Here is a 26,960-nt window from a genome sequence, read left to right on the forward strand (position 1 = left end):
GAGAACATCCCTACTGCCTCTGATCGGACGGACTCACTACACACACACGCTTTGTAAATTATGTCTGAGTGTTAGAGTGTGCCCTGGCTATCCGTAAATACATTTTAAAAAACAAGAAAATGATGGTGTATGTTTGATTAATATAAGGAATTTAAAATTATTAATAGTTTTACTTTTGATACTTTTTGAGTTTTACTCAAGTTGTGTTTTACCGGGTGACAGTCCCTTTTATCCAAGTAATTTTCTATCAAGGTATTGTAACGACCCTGGGTTTATAAGCACGGAAATCGACCCTGCCGCACGAGCGTGCTTTTGCTGCACAGTCGATAGCGCGCCGGACCTCGGGCTCGAAGGTCGAGGGTTGGAGACCTGCTCCTTGCTGTTTCATTACAGTATCTTTACTTTTACTCAAGTATGACATTTGTGTACTTTTTCCACCACTGCTGCATTTGGATCGATAGTCAGTATTCCAAAGCGGATGTGAAAACATAACTGATTTCAGCATTAAAGCCTGCAGTGTGAACAAGGCTTTAGCGTTCCCTTACACACAAAAATGGTTAATTCTATGGTTTATTAGTTTGAATTTTAAAACTATATCTGCAATGTTTATTCTATTATTTTCTACTTTCTGTCTTCAGGCTAGGTTGAAGATATCCAGGTTAGGAAAACGAAATAATCAAATTTATGTCGCGTTTAAATGGTACAAGGTAGAAGGTTGATGGCAAACTGGTGTGATTGTTTTCAATGAGAGCAAATCGTTCAACTTTAGCCGTCTGCGGTAACGTTGTTTTCTACTGGGTGTTGATTTGCACGGATTGTTTACTGAAATCACCATAGAAACTCGTACTGTTGTTTTTGCCGTGACCATCTTTTTTGCTTTCTTGTCCGGCTATGCGATATGTATAACGGTTTTTGCGTCCCTCGTCTAAACGCAGCATTACTGGACCAGAGCCGTTAATAACTAGCATCGCTGGTCCCTTAGTTTAAAAATTTTCCGCATTTATGCAAAGAGTTATGGGATATTAGAATCCTCTTGTTTTAACCTTGGTTATCTTCAACCAAGTCTTTAGGTAGTGTCAGAGGAGGTATGGACGTTGTATGGACGACACTGTGGGAAGAACGTTTTGCAATGGAAAACGACAACTAGCGTTTCTTATGGGACAAGTTCAGGTAATCCTTCTCTGTTTCAGTCTATTTTTTTCCTTCCATTTGGTGCCTAATGAATAGGACCCTGAATGCATCCACTCAAATCAGGGTGCCAACTCTGACAGCAATTTCAAATGCTGATGTCATGGTGAGAACCAAGGAATCCTTACAATCATGCACAATGTTACACAACTACATAGTAAGGTAGAGCCCTAATAATACAACATAACAAAGTTCAATTGTCTCACACAAGAACAATGAAATCAAAATATCATCAAAGACAGTAATAACATGGTAATAACACAGTAACAACATGGTAATTACAAATTAATAAACAGGTATGATTCTGAACCACAATGTCCCAGAGCTCTGGAGGAGGAGTCCCTTCTCGTTCGGTTCGTCACCAGAGTTGAAAACTCCTGCTAGCATTAGCATAGCATAGCCACTCATCTCATTCCCTCGTCCCTCTACCTGACCCTAACCACCAACCCTCAACACTTCCTCAGCCCCAAACCTCACCATTCAAATACCCTCAACCCTCACCCCTCAACCCCTTCCTCACCCGTCAACTCATTCTTCTGTGTCTGCAGGTGTAGTGTGTGGCTGTACAACTCACACACCCCAAATACCCTAACCCACATCACCTCACCCTCCTCAAGCCTCCCTCCACTCTCTCTGCAGCCGCACTGTCTCTCTCTTTCTCTCTCTCTTAGACCTTCTGTTGCATCTCTATCTGTTGTCCATGTCTGCTGTGACTCTGACCCTTCCCGTTCATCTCGTACATTGAGCTCTTCTGCTGTTTCCGTCGGTAACACCACGCACCGACGGCGGCTGCCAGGGCAACCGTGCACACAGCAATGACAATGGCCGCCACCGTGGGCCCCCTGCCGGAGGAGGGAGGAGGGGGAGGAGGGCAGTCCTCCTCACCTCCGGTACACCCTGCCTCCCCTGTCTTGCCTTCCCTCTCCCCTTCCTCCCCCTCCCTCTCCCCGCTGTGTCGAGTCAGGTTGTGCTCGGCTCCACGTTCCTCCTCGTCAATGACATCATCAGTCCACGCCGTGGGGGCGGGGCCGTGCTCCAGGAGGGGGTGCACATGATCCGTGGTTTCCCAGGAGTCTGTGGGAGAAGGCCTGGCTGCATTTCTGGGGGTGATGTCGTCCAGTGATGATGTCAGAGAGGGCGTGGTGTAGTCGGCTGAATAGGAATCTGAGGATGTGGCCTCAGGGGAGAGGGGTGAGTCAGGTGAGGCTTTAGGGCTGAGTCCTCCCACCTGGTCCTGATCCTGCTCTACAGGGTCCGCCTCCTGCGTGGGGGACAGGGGGACCTGAGGGACGCCCGTGAATGGGACGGGACGACTCATCTCCACCTCATTGGGCCGGTCAGTCACCCCGACAACCACAAGACCCTCCTCTTCCTCCTCTCGCACCTCAGGCTCCACCCCTTCCTCTGTGGAGCCGCCTCCCACTTTATCCGTGTCAGTCTCCTCCTGACTGACAGGGTAGCCGTCCAACCAGGTCTCGTCTGTGCTGGCTGTGGGTTCTCCTCCCGCCGCCTCCTGGGTTACATTCTGAGGCTCGCCTGTTGTCATTCCAATGGGAGGGACTACATGGCCATCTTCATGGTCGTCGTGGTCATGGTCATCATGGCCATGATCATCTTGATCGTTATGGTCATGGTCTTGGTCTTCATGGTCATCAAGGTGATCATGGTCGTGGACATGGTCTTGGTCTTCATGGTCATCGTGGTGATCGCTAGGATCTGAGTGGTCATGATCATCATCATCATGGTGATCCATTACATCATCGTGGTCATGGTCTTCATGATCATCATGTTCACTGTGGCTGTGATATTGAATGCGGTCATCCTCCTCGTGTTCACCCATGTTGTAATGCTCGTCGTGTCCGTTATCATACACACCCCCCTTCTCATGGTCATCCTCCTTGTGTTCTCCTTGGTCCTCACGGTGGGCCTCTTCACTATCATAGCTTTCATGGTTGTCATGTTCATGGCCATCATGGGTGTCATGATCATCGTGGTCAAGGTGTTCAACGGCATGGTCTTCACCATCAAAAACTTGTTCAGAACTTTCATCGTGGTCAGGATCTGTTCGATCGTCGTGATCATATTCACGGTCAATATGTTCATGGTCAACATCATCTTCGTGGTCATCATGGTCATTGTGTTCAATTGGTTGTTGGAATTGACCCTCATGGCTGTCATGATCCTTTGTCTCCTCTGGCTGGCTGTTGTCTTCCTTGCTCTCCTCTGATTCGCTGCCGGAGGCCCTGACACGGTTGTCTCCCTCAGGGGGTGTGTCCTGTGTGACTGGCTGGTGGGTGGGTTCCACATGTCCCGCCTCCTGGAAGGCCTCTGAGGGGAACCAGAACAGGTGCTTCTGGGAAAGCAGGGAGACTGGCGCCTCAGTCGCCTCCGCCATGCCCATCCCCTCCTCCTGCTCCTCCTCCTGCTTCTCCTCATCGACGGGATGGTCTGTCGAGTCTTCCAGTTCCTCCTCCTTTCTTCCAGTCACCACTCCTTCCCCCACGTTCTCCTCCTGCTGCTCCTCCTCTCCCACAGACAGCTCCTCTCCTCCCTGCACTTCCTCCTCTCCTCCCGTCTCCACATCCTGCTCCTCTACTTCCGTCATGCTGAAGCTGGCCTCCTGCTGCTCCTGATCCCTGCGCCCCTCTTCTCCTGTGTCCTCCTCCACATTTACATATGCTGTCTTCTCTTGCACCTCCTCTTCTACTGGTTCCTCCTGTGTGTCCTCCTCCTCAGTAGGGGTGTCGTAGGAGAGGTGGTGATCGTCATCAGTGAACTTATCTTCATAGTCAATGTGGGCCTCTGTCTTGTCTGTAGGTACAGAGAGAAAAAGAGAGAAGAGGGTGGGGGGGGGGGGGGGAACACAATCAGCCACAAGCACACACATACCCAGAATGCAGCGTGCACACACACAGTATAGAGAGTCGTAGTCAACGTGGACTTGGCATTCTGTCTCCTAGTCCAGGCTAGCTAGCTGTCTTCCGGTTTTCTCCTCTCCCCCTTCCTTCCCTCCTCCCCCTCTTCTCCTACTCCACATGCCTAGTGATGGCATCAATCACAGAGGTGTCATGACACCCGTTTATATCTCTCACTCACAACTGGGATGCTGTTTTGTAACAGGCATAAATCAGACCCTTGGCCTTGGGCATATCTAAAATGGTACCCTATTCCGTATGTAGTGCAATGACTTGAGTATTGCACTTCACATGAAAATATCATTATAGAAAAGTATGGAACTGAAGTGATGACTGTTTATTTTTTATTTTTTAGATTATTTATTGTCTTTTTAAAATTTGTATTATTAATATTATTATTACGTTTCAAATTACAATACAATAACAAAAAACATGGGACATCACTACATGTATATTTCTGTGAAGAAACATAAAATAACATTAAAGTAAAATAATAAAAACACCACATATGAATTAAGTTTCTAAAATCAAATAAGATCAGGGATTAAAATGTACAAACCTATGATAGAGTTGTAAGAATACAGTGGGGTTTTTGTTGTTGTTGATTTTATTAAATATTGGATTTCAAGTAAAAATATATTGCATTTGGGGACAGATTTCAAATATTTGTTTTTGTGCATATAAGATTTACAAGAGAGAATGCATTCAGTAGTTTGTTTTCATTTGAATAATACCATATTACATTGTAAATACATGGGTCTTATTAATAAATTAAAACATGTAGGTACTTAAGTAGATTGGCAACCTTTCATGAAACCAGTTTGGGTTTTGTTAATAAGGTGGTTTAGGCCCGTTTTAAGTCTATTAGCATATGCTAAAGTTATCCTTTTATAATCTGTATTTAATAATGTAATAAGTCTCCAATGATCTATGAAAAGGGGATCTTTATTTGGTTTTGTATTAAGGAAATAACCCCTTGTTCCATGGGAGTAATCATCTCACCCTTAGCTAGGCATTCTTGGATCATGTTGAATGCTGATCCCTCTAAATGTTCCCAAAAGTGTAAATACAATTCCACAGAAAGAGCATCTGTTCCAGGTGCTTTGCCCTTCTTCATAGATTTAAGAGCATCTCTAATCTCCACTAAAGAAAAATAATCTTCCCATATGGACTTGAACTCATCAGAAATCATTGGTACATGACCATGGACATGTTTCCTAAAATGTTCACATTCAATCCCATTATAATTAGGTATATACAGATTTTCCATTGAAAGAATACACAAAGCTAGAGATGATATTTGGGTCTTTTTCAAGAACAAAACAATAACTGGTGTTTTTCTCACCCTCCTCAACCCATTGTTCTCTAGATTTAGTAAAGGCCCCTTCAACTAAATCAATGTACATTAGATCTAGTTCTATTCCAGATGTATTCAAGTCTGTTTCTTCCTCTGCTAAAAGGGTATCTTTTTCTAAAAGTACATTCAATTTATTCATAAGCTCATCTTCTTTCAAACATGTTTCCTCTTTAGTTCCTTACTGCGTGTAATGGCGACAGATCTTACTTTCAATTGAAACATTTCACAATTACTTCAATGTTTTGGTTCTAAATCGTTTGAATGAAACGGGTCTATGATCAAGTTCTTGATGCTCTCGTTAAAGACTGGATCATTTAGGAGTGAATTATTACGTTTTCAGTATCCTCGAATGGCACTGGATTTTTCAGAACATTCTAACTTCAATAATATAATTGTATGGTCAGTGAAAGAACAAGTGGGGGAGAAATGAGAAACAGATCCATTGTGGATCTGACCATCATTGACATATGACACCAGGTATATTCATTTAAGTTTCTATTACAGAAACTCCATGTAGCAACCACTGTCAGTTAACTGCAAAATTAGGTGATGATGTCACTATTCTGAGATATTTAAGCTATTCTAAGTGGATATCACTCTACAGTTATCAGTCTCCAGCTATTATAAAGCCATGCAATTGTATACTTGTTTTGCAGCTCAGTAAGCTTATCAGCAAGGTCCAAAAAGAAACTCTTATTTGAGAATTGTATCCATACATATTGCATGTAATAAAACAAGCATTATCTTGTATGGAGATCAATGTAACCCATCTCCCATCTTGAGACACACATGACTCTGAAATATCACCGTATGAAGCGATATCATAGTACCAGCTGAGTGGTTAGACCCGTGACTATAATAAACAGTATTTCCTCATTGTGATTTACAAAAACTAGAATCTGAATCTCAGGAGTGAGTCTCCTGGAGTAGAATTTAGTTGTGTTTCATAAACCCCTGGCATGTAGAGATACAACATTTAGTGCATTGTATTCAAAACGTTGCATCACCTGACAGAAATAAAATAACAATAATAAAACAAATACAGTAGTGATATGAATGACTGGTTAACTAGTTGAACTAGTAAGCTAGGTAGCTAGTAAGGAAACCTGAGCTTAGAGAAAGAACTGGACTATCCTAAACCAAGGTAGTTGTGATCAATTTGATGAAACCGTATTCACATGTACGAACCTGGTGATATAAAACGGGATGATGGTAAAAATGACAACTGACTTATTACTCAAGAGCTAGCTAAATTACTCTTAACATTTTCATTTGACTTAGAAAGAATAGGACAACATCAATTTCAATTCAATGTAGCTATATACCTGACCACAGTGTTGTCAAAACTTTCAATGCTCTCATGACATTCACTTGACGTCCTGGCATTCGATCTTCTTGGCTTCTTTCCATACGACATCTCTGTAGATTATCATTGTGAACCGCATGATGGTTGTCCACGGAGATCCGTGATACCTTAGTTTTCCCAGGCGGTGCACCACGTCGATGACATCCGGGAGCTTGTCTTGAATCCTGGGTGCTACTTTCCCGAGGTTGTCAATAGTCTCCCCATCTTCTTCTCGCACCCCATGTAGTTTCAGGTTCCATCTCCGACTGTGGTGCTGGACTTCCATGACATTCTGTCGCAGCTGGCGATTCACCTGTTGCAGTTTCTGTACTTTAGCTTCCATTGTTAGTATTTTTTCACTGTGGGTTGACACCTGGTTGAGGAGCTGCTGCACAGTGGCTGAGAGAGACTCCATTGATATGGGGTTTGTCTCTGTTGTCTTTTCAATGATGGCCAGTTTTTCAAAGGTGGCCTTGAGAATGTCAGGGCTGCAGAACATTTTTTGACTGCCCTGTATTTGGTAGGAGGGCTCTTACTCGACGTAAGTGGCAGTGGTAAAAATCATCTTTTGCAATGAGTTCTGGAAGGTCTTCACGTGGCCTACATGATTCTGTCTGCTGCTGACATCTGAGCTGATTAGCATCTGTTCAGCCTTGCCTTGCATTTTTGGTTTCTTCTGCCCATGTAGTTGTGTGATCACCGTGTTTTCCAATCACCTTATGTTACTTCATATAAGTAAGGGTCAGTTTACCAGAAATGTTATTGTTCATAATCTTCCTTGTTTATCGGGATGTACGTTCAAATACACCCGCTCAAAGAGATGCCATCTTGGTCTGCAGCACTGTTCCCACTAAAGGGATGACTAATAACCAGGAAGGGAACAGAGTCAACTCATCACAGATTCCTGTGGTCAGAGGACACAGCTCTGACGTGAGATGTCAGGGAAACATGAAACCAGGTGACGCACACACACACACACATTTACCTTTTACACAGAGCTGTACCAGTCCGTACCACTCTCCACAGCTGTCACACAGCAGGCTGAAGGCTGAGTGGCCGCTGGGCAACACATGACCAGGTAGACAGGAGTACAGCAGCTCGTCCCCCATCTCAAACCCAGTGTGGCCCTGGAGATGCGTGTTGGGGAACGCAGGGGGGTCTCCACATGGAACACCTAAAAGGTAATGCATTATTAGGTTAGGTTCGATTATATCACAATTCTGTTATGACACAGTTAGCTTATATATACCATAATAAGTTATAACATACAGTGTTAGGACATGCCTTTCTCTCTGTCCTTTTCCTCAGTAGTGGAGACAAAGGCTGGTTGTCATGGATTGGTTGGCTTATAACTGGAGCCTGGTTGGTCCTCAAAGTTACTTATGTGGCATGTACAACATGGCGGATGTCTAATAAAGTGGACACAGATTTAAATGTTTCTTGCCTATTTACTCTTCTCTCTTTGCAGTGTTACAGCTTCCACAGTAACTCTCCTGTTCCTCAGTTAAAACCCAAACATCAGCCTTGGGTGTCGTCCAACAGGGGCCCAGTCCAAAAACAACTTCTAACCCCATCCTCTTCTATGTCCATTGGACTGGAGAGGTGAATATGTAATGGAGGTGAACCACGCTCGGTTGATGGGTAAGCTGAAGCTTTAGCTCAGTGGGCTAACACAATCTTGTGGCACACAGACTGAGAGAGATTGAGAGAGAGAGCGAGGGAACACACAGAGAGAGAGAGAACACAGAACACTGGTGTGGGAATACTGAGAGAGAGAGAGAGAGAGAGAGAGAACACTGGTGTGGGAACACAGAGAGAGAGAGAGAGAGAGAGAGAGCGAGAGAGAGACTCTACCTCTTTCAGACCTCAGTAGATCTTAAAGCAGAGAACTGTGAAATGTGTCGATAACAGTCGTCTAAATTGTTAAAGGGTTTAAAATGCAACAGATGGACGAAGATTGCATTTTTAAAATCCATCACTATATTTACTGAATTATAGCACAAAATATTGTACTGGCATGGGCAAATAATGAGTAATGAGTTCAGGCATTCTCTTGCATAACTCAACCAATGTTGACCCACACAGTTTAAAATCAACAGGCTTAGCTCTAGATTACACTGTTTGTGAGATCAGACATAATATTACTATAATCCGGGTGCTCCTTTTCAGAAGTTGCTTTCATTTCAGTGTATATAATTTGTAAACATTTCAGCTGTATTAAATTACAACTTTTTTTTAATTGCACAAAAAATCAACACACCAAAATAAAGTGTAGAGACGGTGCGTTAAATCCCCAACTAAGCTTTTGTGTGTGTGTATGTGTGCATGCACGTCGCTTGTGTGTGTGTGTGTATGTGTGCATGCGCGTCGCTTGTGTGTGTGTGTATGTGTGCATGCACGTCGCTTGTGTGTGTGTATGTGTGCATGCGCGTCGCTTGTGTGTGTGTGTATGTGTGCATGCACGTCGCTTGTGTGTGTGTATGTGTGCATGCGCGTCGCTTGTGTGTGTGTGTATGTGTGCATGCACGTCGCTTGTGTGTGTGTGTATGTGTGCATGCACGTCGCTTGTGTGTGTGTATGTGTGCATGCACGTCGCTTGTGTGTGTGTGTGCATGTGTTCATGCACGTCGCTTGTGTGTGTGTGTGTATGTGTGCATGCACGTCGCTTGTGTGTGTGTGTATGTGTGCATGCTCGTCGCTTGTGTGTGTATGTGTGCATGCGCGTCACTTGTGTGTGTGTATGTGTGCATGCACGTCGCTTGTGTGTGTGTATGTGTGCATGCATACGTGCATGTGAGTGTATGTGTGCATGTCTGTGTGTGTCTGTGTGTACTGACCCTTGTCTTTGACACAGAAGACATCCAGGTGTGTGATGTCCGCTGTAGTGTTCTCTATCTTCACATCCACTGCCTTCAGAGCACTGCCCAAGTTACTACACACGGTAGTCCTGGAGAATAACACAAACGTTACTACACACTGTTGTCCTGGAGAATAACACAAACGTTACCACACACTGTAGTCCTGGAGAATAACACAAACATTACCACACACTGTAGTCCTGGAGAATAACACAAACATTACCACACACTGTAGTCCTGGAGAATAACACAAACATTACCACACACTGTAGTCCTGGAGAATAACACAAACATTACCACACACTGTAGTCCTGGAGAATAACACAAACATTACCACACACTGTAGTCCTGGAGAATAACACAAACATTACCACACACTGTAGTCCTGGAGAATAACACAAACGTTACCACACACTGTAGTCTTGGAGAATGACACAAACATTACCACACACTGTAGTCCTGGAGAATAAGACAAACATTACCACACACTGTAGTCCTGGAGAATAACACAAACATTACCACACACTGTAGTCCTGGAGAATAACACAAACATTACCACACACTGTGGGGGGGGGGGTGGGGGGGTATGACTGCACCACACACACACACACACACACACACACACACACACACACACACACACACACATACACACACACACACGCACACACACACACACAGTTTAATGTATGAGCACAAGTGTACATGAGTATCACGTCGTTGATATATTCCAGTGTAAGTCCTCAGAGTTTCTGCAGAATAACTTCACACTTCATGGAGCTGCTCTGTCTCTCTCTAAGTTACATACTACAGTTCAGATATCACATGCGGCAGGTAGCCTAGTGGTTAGAGCGTTGGACTAGGAACACAAAGGTCGCTTGATTGAATCCCCGAGCTGACAAGGTAAAAATCTGTCATTTTGCCCACGAACAAGGCAGTTAACCCACTGTTCCTTGGCCGTCATTGTAAATACGAATTTGTTCTTCACTGACTTGCCTAGTTAAATAAAGGTCAAATTAAATAAAAAGATATCGCACACAGCACGCTGCCCTCTCTTAGTCTCCAGTTTAGTCAAATATTATTGCAGCGTGATTACAGCATAATCCAGAAACATACAGTACCAGTCAAAAGTTTGGACACACCTACTCATCTTTATTTTTTACTATTTTCTACATTGTAGAATAATAGTGAAAACATAACTATGAAATAACACTTATGGTATCATGTAGTAACCAAAAAAGTGTTAAACAAATGAAAATATATTTTATATTTGAGATTCTTCAAAGTATCCACCCTTTGCCTTGTTGACAGCTTTGCACACTCTTGGCATTCTCTCAACCAGCTTCATGAGGAATGCTTTTCCAAAAGTATTGAAGGAGCTCCCACATATTCTGACCACTTGTTGGTTGGTTTTCCTTCAGTCTGCGGTCCAACTCATCCCTAACCATCTCAATTGGGTTGAGGTCGGGTGATTATGGAGGCCAGGTCATCTGATGCAGCACTTCATCACTCTCCTTTTGGTCCTTAACCTACTCTCTTAACCTACTCACTCTCCTACTCTCCTCCAGGCCCTTAACCAGCCTGGAGATGTGTTGGGTCATTGTCCTGTTGAAAAACAAACGATAGTCCCACTAAGCGCAAACCAGATGGGATTGCGTATCGTTGCAGAATGCTGTGGTAGCAATGCTGGTTAAGTGTGTCTTGAATTCTAAATAAATTACTGACAGTGTCACCAGCAAAGTACCCCCACACCATCACACCTCCTCCTCCATGCTTCATAGTGGGAACCACACTGTCACACCCTGATCTGTTTCACCTGTCTTTGTGATTGTCTCCACCCCCCTCCAGGTGTTGCCCATCTTCCCCATTTTCCCCTGTTTATTTATACCTGTGTTGTCTGTTGCCAGTTCATCTTGTTTGTCAAGTCAATCAGCATTGTTGTGTCTCAGCTCCTGCTTTTCCCAGTCCCCTGACCCTGAGCCTGCCTGACCACGCTGCCTGCCCCTGACCCTGAGCCTGCCTGACCACTCTGCCTGCCCCTGAGCCTGCCTGACCACTCTGCCTGACCCTGACCCTGAGCCTGCCTGACCACTCTGCCTGCCCCTGACCCTGAGCCTGCCTGACCACTCTGCCTGCCCCTGACCCTGAGCCTGCCTGCCGACCTGTACCTTTGCCCCACCTCTGGATTATTGACCCCTGCCAGCCTTGACCTGTCTAGCCTGCCCCTGTTGGATTATTAAACCATTGTTAATTTGACGTTGTCTGCATCTGGTTCTTATCTTCATACCTGATACACACCTGCAGAGATAATCCGTTCACCTACCCTGCGTCTCACAAGGACACCGCGGTTTTAACCAAAAACATGGGACTCATTAGACCAAAGGCCAGATTTCCACCGGTCTAATTTCCATTGCTTGTGTTTCTTATTATTATTGGTGTCCTTTAGTAGTGGTTTCTTTGCAGCAATTTGACCATGAAGGCCTGATTCATAGTCTCCTCTGAACAGTTGATGTTGAGATGTGTCTGTTACTTTTACATTTATTTGGACTGCGATCGGAGGTGCAGTTAACTCTAATAAACATATCCTCTGCAGCAGAGGTAACTCTGGGTCTTCCTTTCCTGTGGCGGTCCTCATGAGAGCCAGTTTACCATAGTGCTTGATGGTTTTTTCAACTGCAATTGAAGAGACTTTCAAAGTTCTTGACATTTTCTGGATAGACTGACCTTCGTGTCTTAAAGTAATGATGGACTGTCATTTCTCTTTGCTTATTTGAGCTGTTCTTGCCATAATATGGACTTGGTATTTTGCCAAATAGGGCTATCTTCTGTATACCACCCCTGCATTGTCACAACACAACTGATTGTCTCAAACGTATTAAGAAGGAAAGAAATTCCACACGTTAACTTTTAACTGTTAATTGAAATGCATTCCAGGTGACTACCTCATGAGCTGGTTGAGAAAATGCCAAGAGTGTGCCTAGCTGTCATCTAGGCACAGGGTGGGTACTTTGAAGACTCCCAAATACAAATATATTTTGATTTGTTTAACACTTTTTCGATTACTACATGTTTCTATGTATGTTATTTCATTTTATTTAACCTTTATTTACTAGGCAAGTCAGTTAATTAAGAACAAATTCTTATTTACAATGACGGCTTACCCCGGCCAAACCCTAACCTGGACAACGCTTGGCCAATTGCGTGCCGCCCTACGCGACTCCCAATCACAGCCGGTTGTGATACAGCATGGAATCGAACCAGGGTCTGTAGTGACTCTGATATGCAGTGCCTTAGACCGCTGCGCCACTCGGGAGCCACCCGAATGAGTAGGTGTGTCCAAACATTTGACTGGCACTGTACATTATCAGCCAAACCTCCTATATATCCTGCTGTATCAGCAGATGTGAAAGAGGTATGGGACACTACATCTAGAGTGAAAACAGGTTTTTAGACATTTTAGCAAATGTACTAAAAATTCAAAATACCTTATTTACTTAAGTGTTCAGACCCTTTGCTATGAGACTCGAAATTGAGCTCAGGTGCATCCTGTTTCCATTGATCATCCTTCACATGTTTCTACAACTTGTGGTTGATGATTTGGAAAGGCACACACCTGTCTATATAAGGTTCCACAGTTGACAGTGCATGTCAGAGCAAAAACCAAGCCATGAGGTCAAAGGAATTGTCTGTAGAGCTCCGAGACAGGATCAAGGAAAAGATCTGGAGAAGGGTACCAAAAACACAGTGGCCTCCATAATTCTTAAATGGAAGACGTTTGGAACCACCAACACTCTTCCTAGAGCTGGCTGCCCGGCCAAACTGAGCAATCGGGGGAGAAGGGCCTTGGTCAGGGAGGTGAAAGAGTTCCAGAGTTCCTCTGTGGAGATGGGAGAACCTTCCAGAAGGACAACCATCTCTGCAGCACTCCTGATGAAACCAAGATTGAACTCTTTGCCTGAATGCCAAGTGTCATGTCTGTAGGAATCCTGGCACCATCCCTACGGTGAAGCATGGTGGTGGCAGCATCATGCTGTGGGGATGTTTTTCAGTTGCAATGGACTGGGAGACTAGTCAGGATCGAGGGAAAGATGAATGGAGCAAAGTACAGAGATCCTTGATGAAAACCTGCTCCAGAGCGCTCAGGTTCACCTTCCAACAGGACAACAACCTTAAGCACTCAGCCAAGACAACGCAGGAGTGGCTTCAGGACAAGTCTCTGAATATCCTGTGGCCCAGCCAGAACATCTCTGGAGAGACCTGAAAATAGCTGTGCAGCAATACTCCCTATCCAACCTGACAGAGCATGAGAGGATTTGCAGAGAAGAATGGGGGAAACTCCCCAAATACAGATGTGCCAAGCTTGTAGTGTCCTACCCAAGAAGACTTGAGGCTGTAATCGCTACCAAAGGTGCTTCATGAAAGTACTGAGTAAAACGTCTGAATACTTATGTAAATGTGGCTGTAACATAACAAAGCGTGGAAAAAGTCAAAGGGCCTGAATACTTTCCGAATGCACAGTATATCCTGCTATATCAGCAGCCCTGATAGAGGTAATGGACACTACATCTACAGATGCCGGATCTTTATTTGACACATTCGGTCGCAGGAGTAAAATAATCCTGGAGCAGGAGGATTTTAATATCTGAAGAAATATTTAGAATCACCGCCAGAGGGAAGCGTGCAGGCTACAGTTCGAATCTCAGCTCAATGAAATCGTCTTTGGATAGGCTCAAATGCATAAACATCTTGACAGCTTTATGAAATGAAATATTAAAGCCACACAATACATGCATCAAGGCATCAAACTGAAAGTAGTGCAGCTGGCACACAACTGCTTAGCAATGGAAATGTCACCTATGTAAGGGCCAACCACACTAAAGGTCACAACTACACTGACAGACCCTAACTATAAAACGTGGGCGAGCATCCACACGGGAGGAAAATGTATCATTCTACAGTAGGCCTACATCTGTCAATCAACTGATGGCCGAACTCAGCCAGGGAAACACAAACAGTCGCTTTCAACACTTTCCATTATCTAACAATGGATAGGCTAACGGGTAGCCTACAGAATTCATTGGAATATAATAAAATAACAAGGAGCCTATTGCAACCATCGATGGCACTAGATTATCGCATCAATACGCGCTAAATTCATCCACACAGCTCATCTCAATTGCAACCATTGTTGGTCAACTCATTACCTCATTATCGCTCCGGTGTTACCCTTAGTCCTGCTTGCAACCAAAATCCGTCAAGTTTCGTTCGCCCTCTGGTTGGTATTGTCATCGGAACAACTTGGTCCTTTTTGAACAGACTGAGGGCGATTTATCTTTTGTAACAAGCATAAAATAAATACGTTTACCATAGCAACTCTACTGTGGCACTTTGTATGAATGCAAACTAATGTTGGTGTAGCCTCCTGTTGTTATTTTATTTGTTTCCTATTTATCTCATCCATTAAATACAACTGTCTTTAAAATACAAGTGTCTGGTATCGTCATTTCTTATCAAGATCGGGGGTAAACTATCCCTGGAATGTCCATATTTGAAATGTGTAACTAAATCAAGTCAATTGAGGGAATGTTGTTATTGGTGCCAGAAGCGCTTGGCCAATAATCAAAGTCACGCCGGCACGGTAGGCCTATATGTGGTCAATGTGCTCACTGAAGGCAGGGGCTAGAACCCTTAAGATGTTCTCTTTTTTGATAATATATACTGTAGATCTCTAAAATCATGGGTTGCATATTTTGGTTTCAAAATCAGAGTCGGTCTCTTTCATGCGCCATTGTGCTACCTAACTATTCTAAATGTCATCTTGTCTTTACATCTGATATTATAGGCCTGTGTGTGATTCATTTTTAACCATACAGGCTACAGTAGGCTTTAATTTTGGTGTAGCCTACTGTACGGCTGCATTTCGGATATATTTGACACTTGTATGTGGTAGTAGAGACCAATATGTCATTTGTGTTATCAAGTGATATAAAACACTGGTTGTTAATGTGTACGGATGCATTTCAGATAGATGTTTGTACATTTGAATGTTGCAGTAATATGACCTACAGACCAAATGTAGCAGTAGGACATTTATTCATATTCTGTCTGGTGCTTTTAGCAGCGAGAGCTGGCACAAGTCTGGGTGATTTGACTGCCCCTTCATGGAGAGAAGGAGAACTGCGGGTTTTCAATCTCATTTTAATTTCCCGAAGTGCAGGAAACATTTCCGCAAAACAATAATGATTAAATAAAGATCTGACATCTGTAGACATAGGATATACATTAGTTGGGTGGTTTGGGAGTGGGGCACATCAGTGTAAAACGTTTCCTCACTGATAGTCAAATATCAACATAAAGTATAACATGAAGTCCTACCCTGCTGATGATACACAACAATCCAACAATCCAGTGCTGTAATTCTATGTGTGTGTGTGTGTGTGTGTGTGTGTGTGTGTGTGTGTGTGTGTGTGTGTGTGTGTGTGTGTGTGTGTGTGTGTGTGTGTGTGTGTGTGTGTCTGACTCATACTCTACTACCATCTTACTTTGGTCTCTCTATCAGCTTATAAGGACAAATGACCCAAAAGAGAAACACCCAGTCAGACAGACAGAAAACACTGAGAGACTGTTTTCAGACTAAACCCAACAGGGTCTGCGAAAAGACAAGACGCAAGGCTGTATTTGTGCGTGTTTTGTGAATCTGTGGGAGTCTGTGTCCCCTGTTGCTGTGTCTACAGTCCTTCACCAGCCACCTTCACCTTAAATTACATAACATTACTGGAAAGAGCCGCAGGATTGTGTGTGTGCTTTCACTGTTAATGTGTGTGTGTGTGTGCAGTCTAAATTTGTCTCTGTGTTTTGTTTGGTCACCGTGGCAGCCAGATGTGTGAGTGACAGGTGGGAAGGAGGTGCAAAGGTAAGTGTGTAGTGTGTGTGTGTGTGTGTGTGTGTGTGTGTGTGTGTGTGTGTGTGTGTGTGTGTGTGTGTGTGTGTGTGTGTGTGTGTGTGTGTGTGTGTGTGTGTGTGTGTGTGTGTGTGTGTGTGGTTACCCTTAGGAGTAGTCAGTAGATTATGTAACTATAGCAGAGGGTCTTAATGCCACAGGAACACAATTCGTAGGAAGGACATCACTCTAAAATTAAGAGTTGACTAGGGGCTTATCGAATAACGTGTGTGTGTGTGTGTGTGTGTGTGTGTGTGTGTGTGTGTGTGCGTGCGTGCGTGCGTGCGTGCGTGTGTGTGTGTGTGTGTAAGGAATGAGGTAAAGGAAGGTGAGGTCTACCTCCTGATTCTGACACCTTCCTGTTGATGATGACTCACGACACACACAACGTGTGTCACTCTGTTGTGAAAAACCTTCTGAACTGAACATAGTAAACTGAGGTAAACAGGGGGTTTAAGTTCTTAATTTTACCCCCTTTTTTTCTCCCCAATTTCGTGGTATCCAATTGTTAGAAGCTAATATCTTGTCTCATCGCAACAACTCCCGTACGGGCTCGGGAGAGACGAAGGTTGAAAGTCATGCGTCCTCCGATACAGGACCCAACCAAGCCGCACTGCTTCTTAATTAACACAGCGCGCATCCAACCCGGAAGCCAGCCGCACCAATGTGTCAGAGGAAACACTGTGTACCTGGCAACCTTGGTTAGCGTTCACTGCGCCCGGCCCGCCACAGGAGTCGCTGGTGCGCGATGAGACAAGGACATCCCTACCAGCCAATCCCTCCTTAACCCGGACGACGCTATGCCAATTGGCGTTGCCCCACGGACCTCCCGGTCGCAGCCGGTTATGACAGAGCCTGGGCGCAAACCCAGAGTCTCTGGTGGCACAGCTGGCGCTGCACTGCAGCTAGATGTATGGACTGTATGTATGGACTAGATGTATGGACTGTATGTATGGACTAGATTATGGATTGTATGGACCGTATCTATGGACTGTATGTATGGACTAGATGTATGCACTCTATTGATGGACTGTATGTATGGACTCTATTAATGGACTGTATTTATGGACTGTATGTATGGACTGTATATATGCACTCTATTGATGGACTGTATGTATGGACTGTATGTATGGACTCTATTGATGGACTGTATTTATAGACTGTATGTATGGACTGTATGTATGGACTGTATGTATGGACTAGATGTATGCACTCTATTGATGGACTGTATGTATGGCCTCAAAAAGTTTTTATTTGACCAGTTTGCAGTGTTCTCTTATCAGTAAACCTTATCAGAAGAGGAGCACAATGATATGTGTGCATTGCGTTAAACATACATCTAGTCCATGCATACAGTGCATACATCTAGTCCATACATACAGTCCATACATACCATCCATACATTTAGTCCATACACCTAGTCCATACATACAGTCCATACATACACTCTATACATCTAATCCATACAAACAGTCCATACATCTAGTCCATACATATAATCCATATTCTAATCCATACATAGTCCATAAATCTAGTCCATACATCTAGTACATACATACAGTCCATACATACAGTCCATACATACAGTCCATACATCTAGTCCATACGTACAGTCCATACACCTAGTCCATACATCTAGTCCATACACCTAGTCCATACATGCAGTCTATACATCTAGTCCATACGTAGAGTCCACAAATCTAGTTCATACATACAGTCCATACACCTAGTCCATTCTTACAGTCCATACATACAGTCCATACATCTAGTCCATACATACAATCCATAATCTAGTCCACACATACAGTCCATAAATCTAGTCCATACATCTAGTCCATACATACAGTCCATATGTACGGTCCATAAATCTAGTCCATACATACAATCCATAATCTAGTCCATACATCTAGTCCATACGTACAGCCCATACACCTAGTCCATACATCTAGTCCATACACCTAGTCCATACACCTAGTCCATACATACAGTCCATACATATAGTCCATACGTAGATTCCATACATCTAGACCATACATACATCTAGTCCATACATACAGTCCATACATCTAGTCCATACATACAATCCATAATCTAGTCCACACATACAGTCCATAAATCTAGTCCATACATCTAGTCCATATGTACGGTCCATAAATCTAGTCCATACATACAATCCATAATCTAGTCCATACATCTAGTCCATACATACAGCCCATACACCTAGTCCATACATCTAGTCCATACACCTAGTCCATACATACAGTCCATACATAGAGTCCATACATCTAGACCATACATACATCTAGTCCATACATACAGCCCATACACCTAGTCCATACATCTAGTCCATACACCTAGTCCATACATACAGTCCATACATCTAGTCCATACATACAGTCTATACACCTAGTCCATACATCTAGTCCATACACCTAGTCCATACATACAATCCATACATCTAGTCCATATGTAGACTCCATACATCTAGACCATACATACATCTAGTCCATACATACAGCCCATAAACCTGGTCCATACATCTAGTCCATACATCTAGACCATACATACATCTAGTCCATACATCTAGTCCATACATACAGTCCATAGATACAGTCCATACATCTAGTCCATACATACAGTCCATAGATACAGTCCATACATCTAGTCCATACATACAGTCCATAGATACAGTCCACAAATACAGTCCATACATATTGTCCATACATACGGTCCATACATCTAGTCCATACATCAAGTCCATACATACAGTCCATAGATACAGTCCATACATCTAGTCCATACATCTAGTCCATACACCTAGTCCATACATGTAGTCCATACATACAGTCCATACATCTAGTCCATACATACAGTCCATACATCTAGTCCATACATCTGGTCCATACATACCATCCATACATTTAGTCCATACACCTAGTCCATACATACAGTCCATACATACATTCTATACATCTAATCCATACATACAGTCCATACATCTAGTCCATATATACAATCCATATTCTAATCCATACATAGTCCATAAATCTAGTCCATACATCTAGTGCATACATACAGTCCATACATACAGTCCATACATACAGTCCATACATACAGTCCATACATCTAGTCCATACATCTAGTCCATACGTACAGTCCATACACCTAGTCCATATATCTAGTCCATACACCTAGTCCATACATGCAGTCTATACATCTAGTCCATACTAGAGTCCACACATCTAGTTCATACATACAGTCCATACATCTAGTCCATACATACAATCTAGTCCATATAGTCCATAAATATAGTCCATACATCTAGTCCATACATACAGTCCATATGTACGGTCCATAAATCTAGTCCATACATACAATCCATAATCTAGTCCATACATCTAGTCCATACATACAGCCCATACACCTAGTCCATACATCTAGTCCATACACCTAGTCCATACATACAGTCCATACATCTAGTCCATACGTAGAGTCCATACATCTAGACCATACATACATCTAGTCCATACATACAGCCCATACACCTAGCCCATACATCTAGTCCATACACCTAGTCCATACATACAGTCCATACATCTAGTCCATACATACAGTCTATACATCTAGTCCATACGTAGAGTCCATACATACATCTAGTCCATACATACAGTCCATACATCTAGTCCATACATACAATCCATACACCTATTCCATTCATACAGTCCATACATACAGTCCAAACATCTAGTCCATACATACAATCCATAATCTAGTCCATAAATCTAGTCCATACATCTGGTCCATACATCTAGTACATACAGTCTATACATCTAGTCCATACATACGGTCCATACATCTAGTCCATACATTAGTTCCATACAACTAGTACATACAGTCTATACATCTAGTCCATACATCTGGTCCATACATCTAGTCCATACTTATCCATACATCTAGTCCATACAACTAGTCTATACATCAAGTCCATGCATCTAGTCCATACATACAATCTATACATCTAGTCCATACATACAGCCCATAAACCTGGTCCATACATCTAGTCCATACATCTAGACCATACATACATCTAGTCCATACATACAGTCCATACATCTAGTCCATACATCTAGTCCATACATACAGTCCATAGATACAGTCCATACATCTAGTCCATACATACAGTCCATAGATACAGTCCATACATCTAGTCCATACATACAGTCCATAGATACAGTCCACAAATACAGTCCATACATATTGTCCATACATACGGTCCATACATCTAGTCCATACATCAAGTCCATACATACAGTCCATAGATACAGTCCATACATCTAGTCCATACATACAGTCCATACATCTAGTCCATACATCTAGTCCATACACCTAGTCCATACATCTAGTCCATACATACAGTCCATACATCTAGTCCATACATACAGTCCATACATCTAGTCCATACATCTGGTCCATACATACCATCCATACATTTAGTCCATACACCTAGTCCATACACCTAGTCCATACATACAGTCCATACATACATTCTATACATCTAATCCATACATACAGTCCATACATCTAGTCCATATATACAATCCATATTCTAATCCATACATAGTCCATAAATCTAGTCCATACATCTAGTGCATACATACAGTCCATACATACAGTCCATACATACAGTCCATACATACAGTCCATACATCTAGTCCATACATCTAGTCCATACGTACAGTCCATACACCTAGTCCATACATCTAGTCCATACATCTAGTCCATACATACAGTGGATACATCTAGTCCATCCATACAGTGGATACATCTAGTCCATACATACAGTGCATACATCTAGTCCATACATACAGTCCATACATCTAGACCATAGGTACAGTCCATAGATACAGTCCACAAATACAGTCCACACATTGCGTCCATACATACGGTCCATACATCTGGTCCATACATCTAGTCCATACATACAGTCCATAGATACAGTCCATACATCTGGTCCATACATACGGTCCATACATCTTGACCATACATCTAGTCCATACACCTAGTCCATACATCTAGTCCATACATACAGTCCATACAATCCACAATCTAGTCCATACATACAGTCCATACATCTAGTCCATACATCTGGTCCATGCATACCATCCATACATTTAGTCCATACACCTAGTCCATACACCTAGTCCATACATACAGTCCATACATACATTCTATACATCTAATCCATACATACAGTCCATACATCTAGTCCATATATACAATCCATATTCTAATCCATACATAGTCCATAAATCTAGTCCATACATCTAGTGCATACATACAGTCCATACATACAGTCCATACATACAGTCCATACATACAGTCCATACATCTAGTCCATACATCTAGTCCATACGTACAGTCCATACACCTAGTCCATACATCTAGTCCATACACCTAGTCCATACATGCAGTCTATACATCTAGTCCATACGTACAGTCCACACATCTAGTTCATACATACAGTCCATACACCTAGTCCACTCATACAGTCCATACATACAGTCCATACATCTAGTCCATACATACAATCTAGTCCATATAGTCCATAAATATAGTCCATACATCTAGTCCATACATACAGTCCATATGTACGGTCCATAAATCTAGTCCATACATACAATCCATAATCTAGTCCATACATCTAGTCCATAATACAGCCCATACACCTAGTCCATACATCTAGTCCATACACCTAGTCCATACATACAGTCCATACATCTAGTCCATACGTAGAGTCCATACATCTAGACCATACATACATCTAGTCCATACATACAGCCCATACACCTAGCCCATACATCTAGTCCATACACCTAGTCCATACATACAGTCCATACATCTAGTCCATACATACAGTCTATACATCTAGTCCATACGTAGAGTCCATACATACATCTAGTCCATACATACAGTCCATACATCTAGTCCATACATACAATCCATACACCTATTCCATTCATACAGTCCATACATACAGTCCAAACATCTAGTCCATACATACAATCCATAATCTAGTCCATAAATCTAGTCCATACATCTGGTCCATACATCTAGTACATACAGTCTATACATCTAGTCCATACATCTGGTCCATACATACGGTCCATACATCTAGTCCATACATCTGTTCCATACAACTAGTACATACAGTCTATACATCTAGTCCATACATCTGGTCCATACATCTAGTCCATACATCTAGTCCATACTCCTTGTCCATACATCTAGTCCATACAACTAGTCTATACATCAAGTCCATGCATCTAGTCCATACATACAATCTATACATCTAGTCCATATGTACGGTCCATACATCTAGTCCACACATACAGTCCATACATCTAGTCCGTACATACAGTTCACACATCTAGTCCATACATACAGTTCATACATCTAGTCCATACATACAGTCTATACAGCTAGTCCATACATACAGTCTATACAGCTAGTCCATACATACAGTCCATACATCTAGTCCGTACATACAGTTCACACATCTAGTCCATTCATACAGTTCATACATCCAGTCCATACATACAGTTCATACATCTAGTCCATACATACAGTCTATACAGCTAGTCCATACATCTAGTCCATACATACATACAGTCTCTTAATTTAGTCCATACGTACAGTCCATACATCTAATCTATACATCTCGTCCATACATCTGAGTGGTAGGCTCCATTACATGGATTATTATTATACACTAGAACTGGTTGGATATATGACATCACACAATATAAGGGACAGTATATGAGTACTCACACATGCAAGTACATAGGCACACACACACACAAACACACACTTGAATCAGTCTCTCAAGACAGGGTGTTTCCCTTTCTGATATAAAGAAAATGTATCAAATTGTTTCCTACCTGCCTAGCTCTGTTGATAACACCTTAGTCCATAGTCTATATCCAAGTATTTAGTCTGGTGTAAAGCTCTGTATTGGTGTGTTAGTGAGGAAAGTGGTGGATAACAGTCAGTTCACTCAGGGGGAGAGAGGGATGAGAGAGAGAGGGAGAGGAGGAATAGGAGATGAATCCATATAAAGATGTAGAGAGATATAGATGAGTGATAGATGATTGATAAGCTGTGAAACCTAGGAAGAGGGTGTGAACTGGTCAAAGCAGAGAGAGAGAAAGAGAGAGAGAGAATTAGACCCAACAAAATCATGAGAAAACAAAAAGAGAATTACTTGACACATTGGAAAGAATTTACAAAAAAACTGAGCAAACTAGAATGCTAAACAGAGTACACAGTGGCAGAATACCTGACCACTATGACTGAACCAAAACTAAGGAAAGATTTGACTACGTACAGACTCAGTGAGCATAGCCTTACTATTGAGAAAGGCCGCCGAAGGCAGATCTGGCTCTCAAGAGAAGACAGGCTATGTGCACATTGCCCACAAAACGAGGTGGAAACTGAGCTGCACTTCCTAACCTCCTTCCAAATGTATGACCATATTAGAGACACATATTTCCCTCAGATTACACAGACCCACAAAGAATTTGAAATCAAATCCAATCCAGCAGCAATATTTGTGACCTGTTGCCACAAGAAAAGGGCAACCAGTGAAGAACAAACACCATTGTAAATACAACCTAAATTTATGTTTCTTTATTTTCCCTTTTGTACATAATTAAAACCCTGTATAGAGACATAATATGACATTTGAATGTCTTTATTCTTTTGTAACTTTTGTGAGTGTAATGTTTACTGTTAATTTTGTTTTGTTTATTTCACTTTTGTTGATCTTGAGAGAGAGAGAGAGAGAGAGAGAGAGAGAGAGAGAGAGAGACGTCTTTCTCTTTCTCTCTAGATGTCTCTCTCTCTCTAGACGTCTCTCCGTCTCTCTGGGAGCTGTGTGTCATGTTGCTGTGGAGATAAATGTGTAAATGGAGGTGGCTGTCAGCATGACACCCTGGCTCAGAATTCCCTCCCCCTCTAGAGAAGAACAGAGGAGGCTTTCTCTGCCCTCCCTCCTTCTCTCTCCTTCTTTCCCCTGAATCTTTCTCCTCTGTCGCTTTTTCTTCTCTAAACGTGCGTCTTGTTTCACACACACAACTGTTTAGCCCAACACGCAGCACACATACATATCTAACACGGCCTGACAGTCCGGATACAGGCCACACCCAGACCCACCTAAAACATGTCAGTGTGTGTGTCTTACCCCACGCTGCCCCCGTCCAGCCATCCTCGTGTGCAGGGAGAGAAGGAACACTCCACCACGGCGTGACGCAGCTCCTCGGCTGACGCCAGCCGGGCATCATGGGAAGCACACGCATGTTCCGCCTCAGCCAATCCCCTGGAGTCAGACGTGTTTCTCTGGTCCAATAGGAACACACGACCTGGGGAAAGAACACCTTTACAACAGGAACACAGCAGATACCTTGGTAACACTGTCTTTAAAGGTAATTTATGGACTGTTAATCAGTGTAGAAGGTAACAGTAACTGTTACATAATCAGATTACTTGTAAGTAACGTGTTCATTATATTTCAGAATCATATCTCTACCAGGCACGTGTTTCCATGATCCGATCCTTAATTGTTTCGTAATTTAGTCTATAGAAATGTATAGAGGCCACACCTCTGATCTTTGCCATTGATCGATTCTGTGATAGAATAGCCCATAGAGGGCTTTCCTGTTTAGTGGCAAGTGTGCCTTCTATACATCTCTATGGGTCTGTGGAAGTGTGGTCTATAACCAGAACTGGCTGCTTGAGAAAAAGATTTTGAATGAAAAGATAGGAAATTTGTAAGATTACAGTATATATAACTAATTAAGCAGCCCGTCTGATAGAGTAGCACTTGTAGACTAGCACAGGAAAGCATCGCCACAGATGAAAGGAGAAACTAGTGATCAAACCTGAGTTAGTAAGTAGACTATCTTCGTTAGAGCACACAGGCTAGCATTGCTCCTTCCGACATATTTTTTTTCTTCCCATGAAAGTAAAACAAAGCAATATAACTAGTGTTATAAACTGGGTGGTTCTCGCCCTGAATGCTGATTGGCTGACAGCCGCGGTATATCAGACCGTATACCACAGGTATGACAAAACATGAATTTTTCTGCTCTAATTACGTTGGTAACCAGTTTATAATAGCAATAAGGCACCTCTGGGGTTTGTGATATATGTCCAGGCACTCCGTGTTACGTCGTACATAAAACAGCCCTAAGCCGTGGTATATTGGCCAAATACCACACCACCTCGGGCCTTATTGCTTACATATAACATGTTACTTTCCACACAAAGTAATATTGTAAAGTAACTTTGATTAATTTTCTTCCCCCATCAAGATCTCTCCAAAGTAAAGAGTGATCATAACTACAGTACAGATTCAGGATCAGTTTATCTGATTCCATTCCATTGGGAGACAAACAGCAGGGCTGATCTTGGATTATACTTTACTATATCAGCAGCATATTAGGATTAGTGCCCCCTAGTGACATTATGGACAATAGAAGGAGGATTCGATATACACACCCTGCAGTGACTATCCCTATACAGACCATCATCAATCATCATCATCATCAACAGCTTCACTATGACAGTTAGGCTGTCCATGTTCAGATTTCAAAGAAATGGCATAATTAAATAAATAGGGCTACTTTGGCATGACACACAAAACATCTCAAATAAACTTTACAACTAAAATGTATTGAGCTTTTTTCATTTCATAGAGAAATATTTACATCTTTACATCATTACATTTCATCTTTTAGAATTCATAAGGCCAAAGAAAGCTGTGTGTGTCTGTATGAGCGAGTGCAGATGGACACACAAATCCTTCATATTTCACTGCAGAGAGAGAGAGAGGGGAGAGAGAGAAACTGACTGCCAGCCCAACACCAAGTCAGAATCCTGTTCACAAAGGTTAATCAAAGTAGCGTTCATGCGCAACAGGCTACCATACGTATAAGCTTTTGGTAGCGGAGCTGTTCAATTGTATGCCCCAGTTTTACTTTGAAAACCAGGTTGGAATAGTAGCATATGTTTCTGAATGTTGGTTGAAAAGTTTGTCCTTCAAAGTCCCAGCCTTAAAGGTAGAGGTTCCACTCCCTCTTTGCTGTCCAGTTGGGCGCAAGACCCCAGATGTTGACAGCTCGGCGCCACAGGTAACCACCCGACACCGTTACAATAGGACAGGGCGTCACAACGTATGTAGAAAAACTTACCGTCAGCGTGAACGACAGAAACCACCGTTAGCCAAACCAAGTATCCAAACATGGACAAAGAAACCAGATTTCGGTCAATGCGGCGTGCCATCATTCTCTGCGCGCTCCGA

General features: G+C 42.7%; 1 protein-coding gene across 1 annotated transcript; it reads right to left on the minus strand.

Moving 5' to 3' along the window:
- Window positions 1-1,717: 1,717 nt before the first annotated feature.
- susd5 (sushi domain containing 5) lies at window positions 1,718-25,276 on the minus strand. Its single transcript, XM_064985455.1, has 5 exons — window positions 25,261-25,276; window positions 24,843-25,020; window positions 9,643-9,752; window positions 7,791-7,979; window positions 1,718-3,999 (listed from the first exon to the last, which is right to left on the minus strand). Exons 1-5 carry the CDS (start codon window positions 25,274-25,276, stop codon window positions 1,856-1,858), a joined length of 2,637 nt encoding a protein of 878 aa, XP_064841527.1. The 3' UTR covers window positions 1,718-1,855.
- Between the last annotated feature and the right edge of the window lie 1,684 nt (window positions 25,277-26,960).

This window comes from Oncorhynchus masou, chromosome 13 (assembly GCF_036934945.1).
Source record: "Oncorhynchus masou masou isolate Uvic2021 chromosome 13, UVic_Omas_1.1, whole genome shotgun sequence".
NCBI lineage: Eukaryota > Metazoa > Chordata > Actinopteri > Salmoniformes > Salmonidae > Oncorhynchus > Oncorhynchus masou.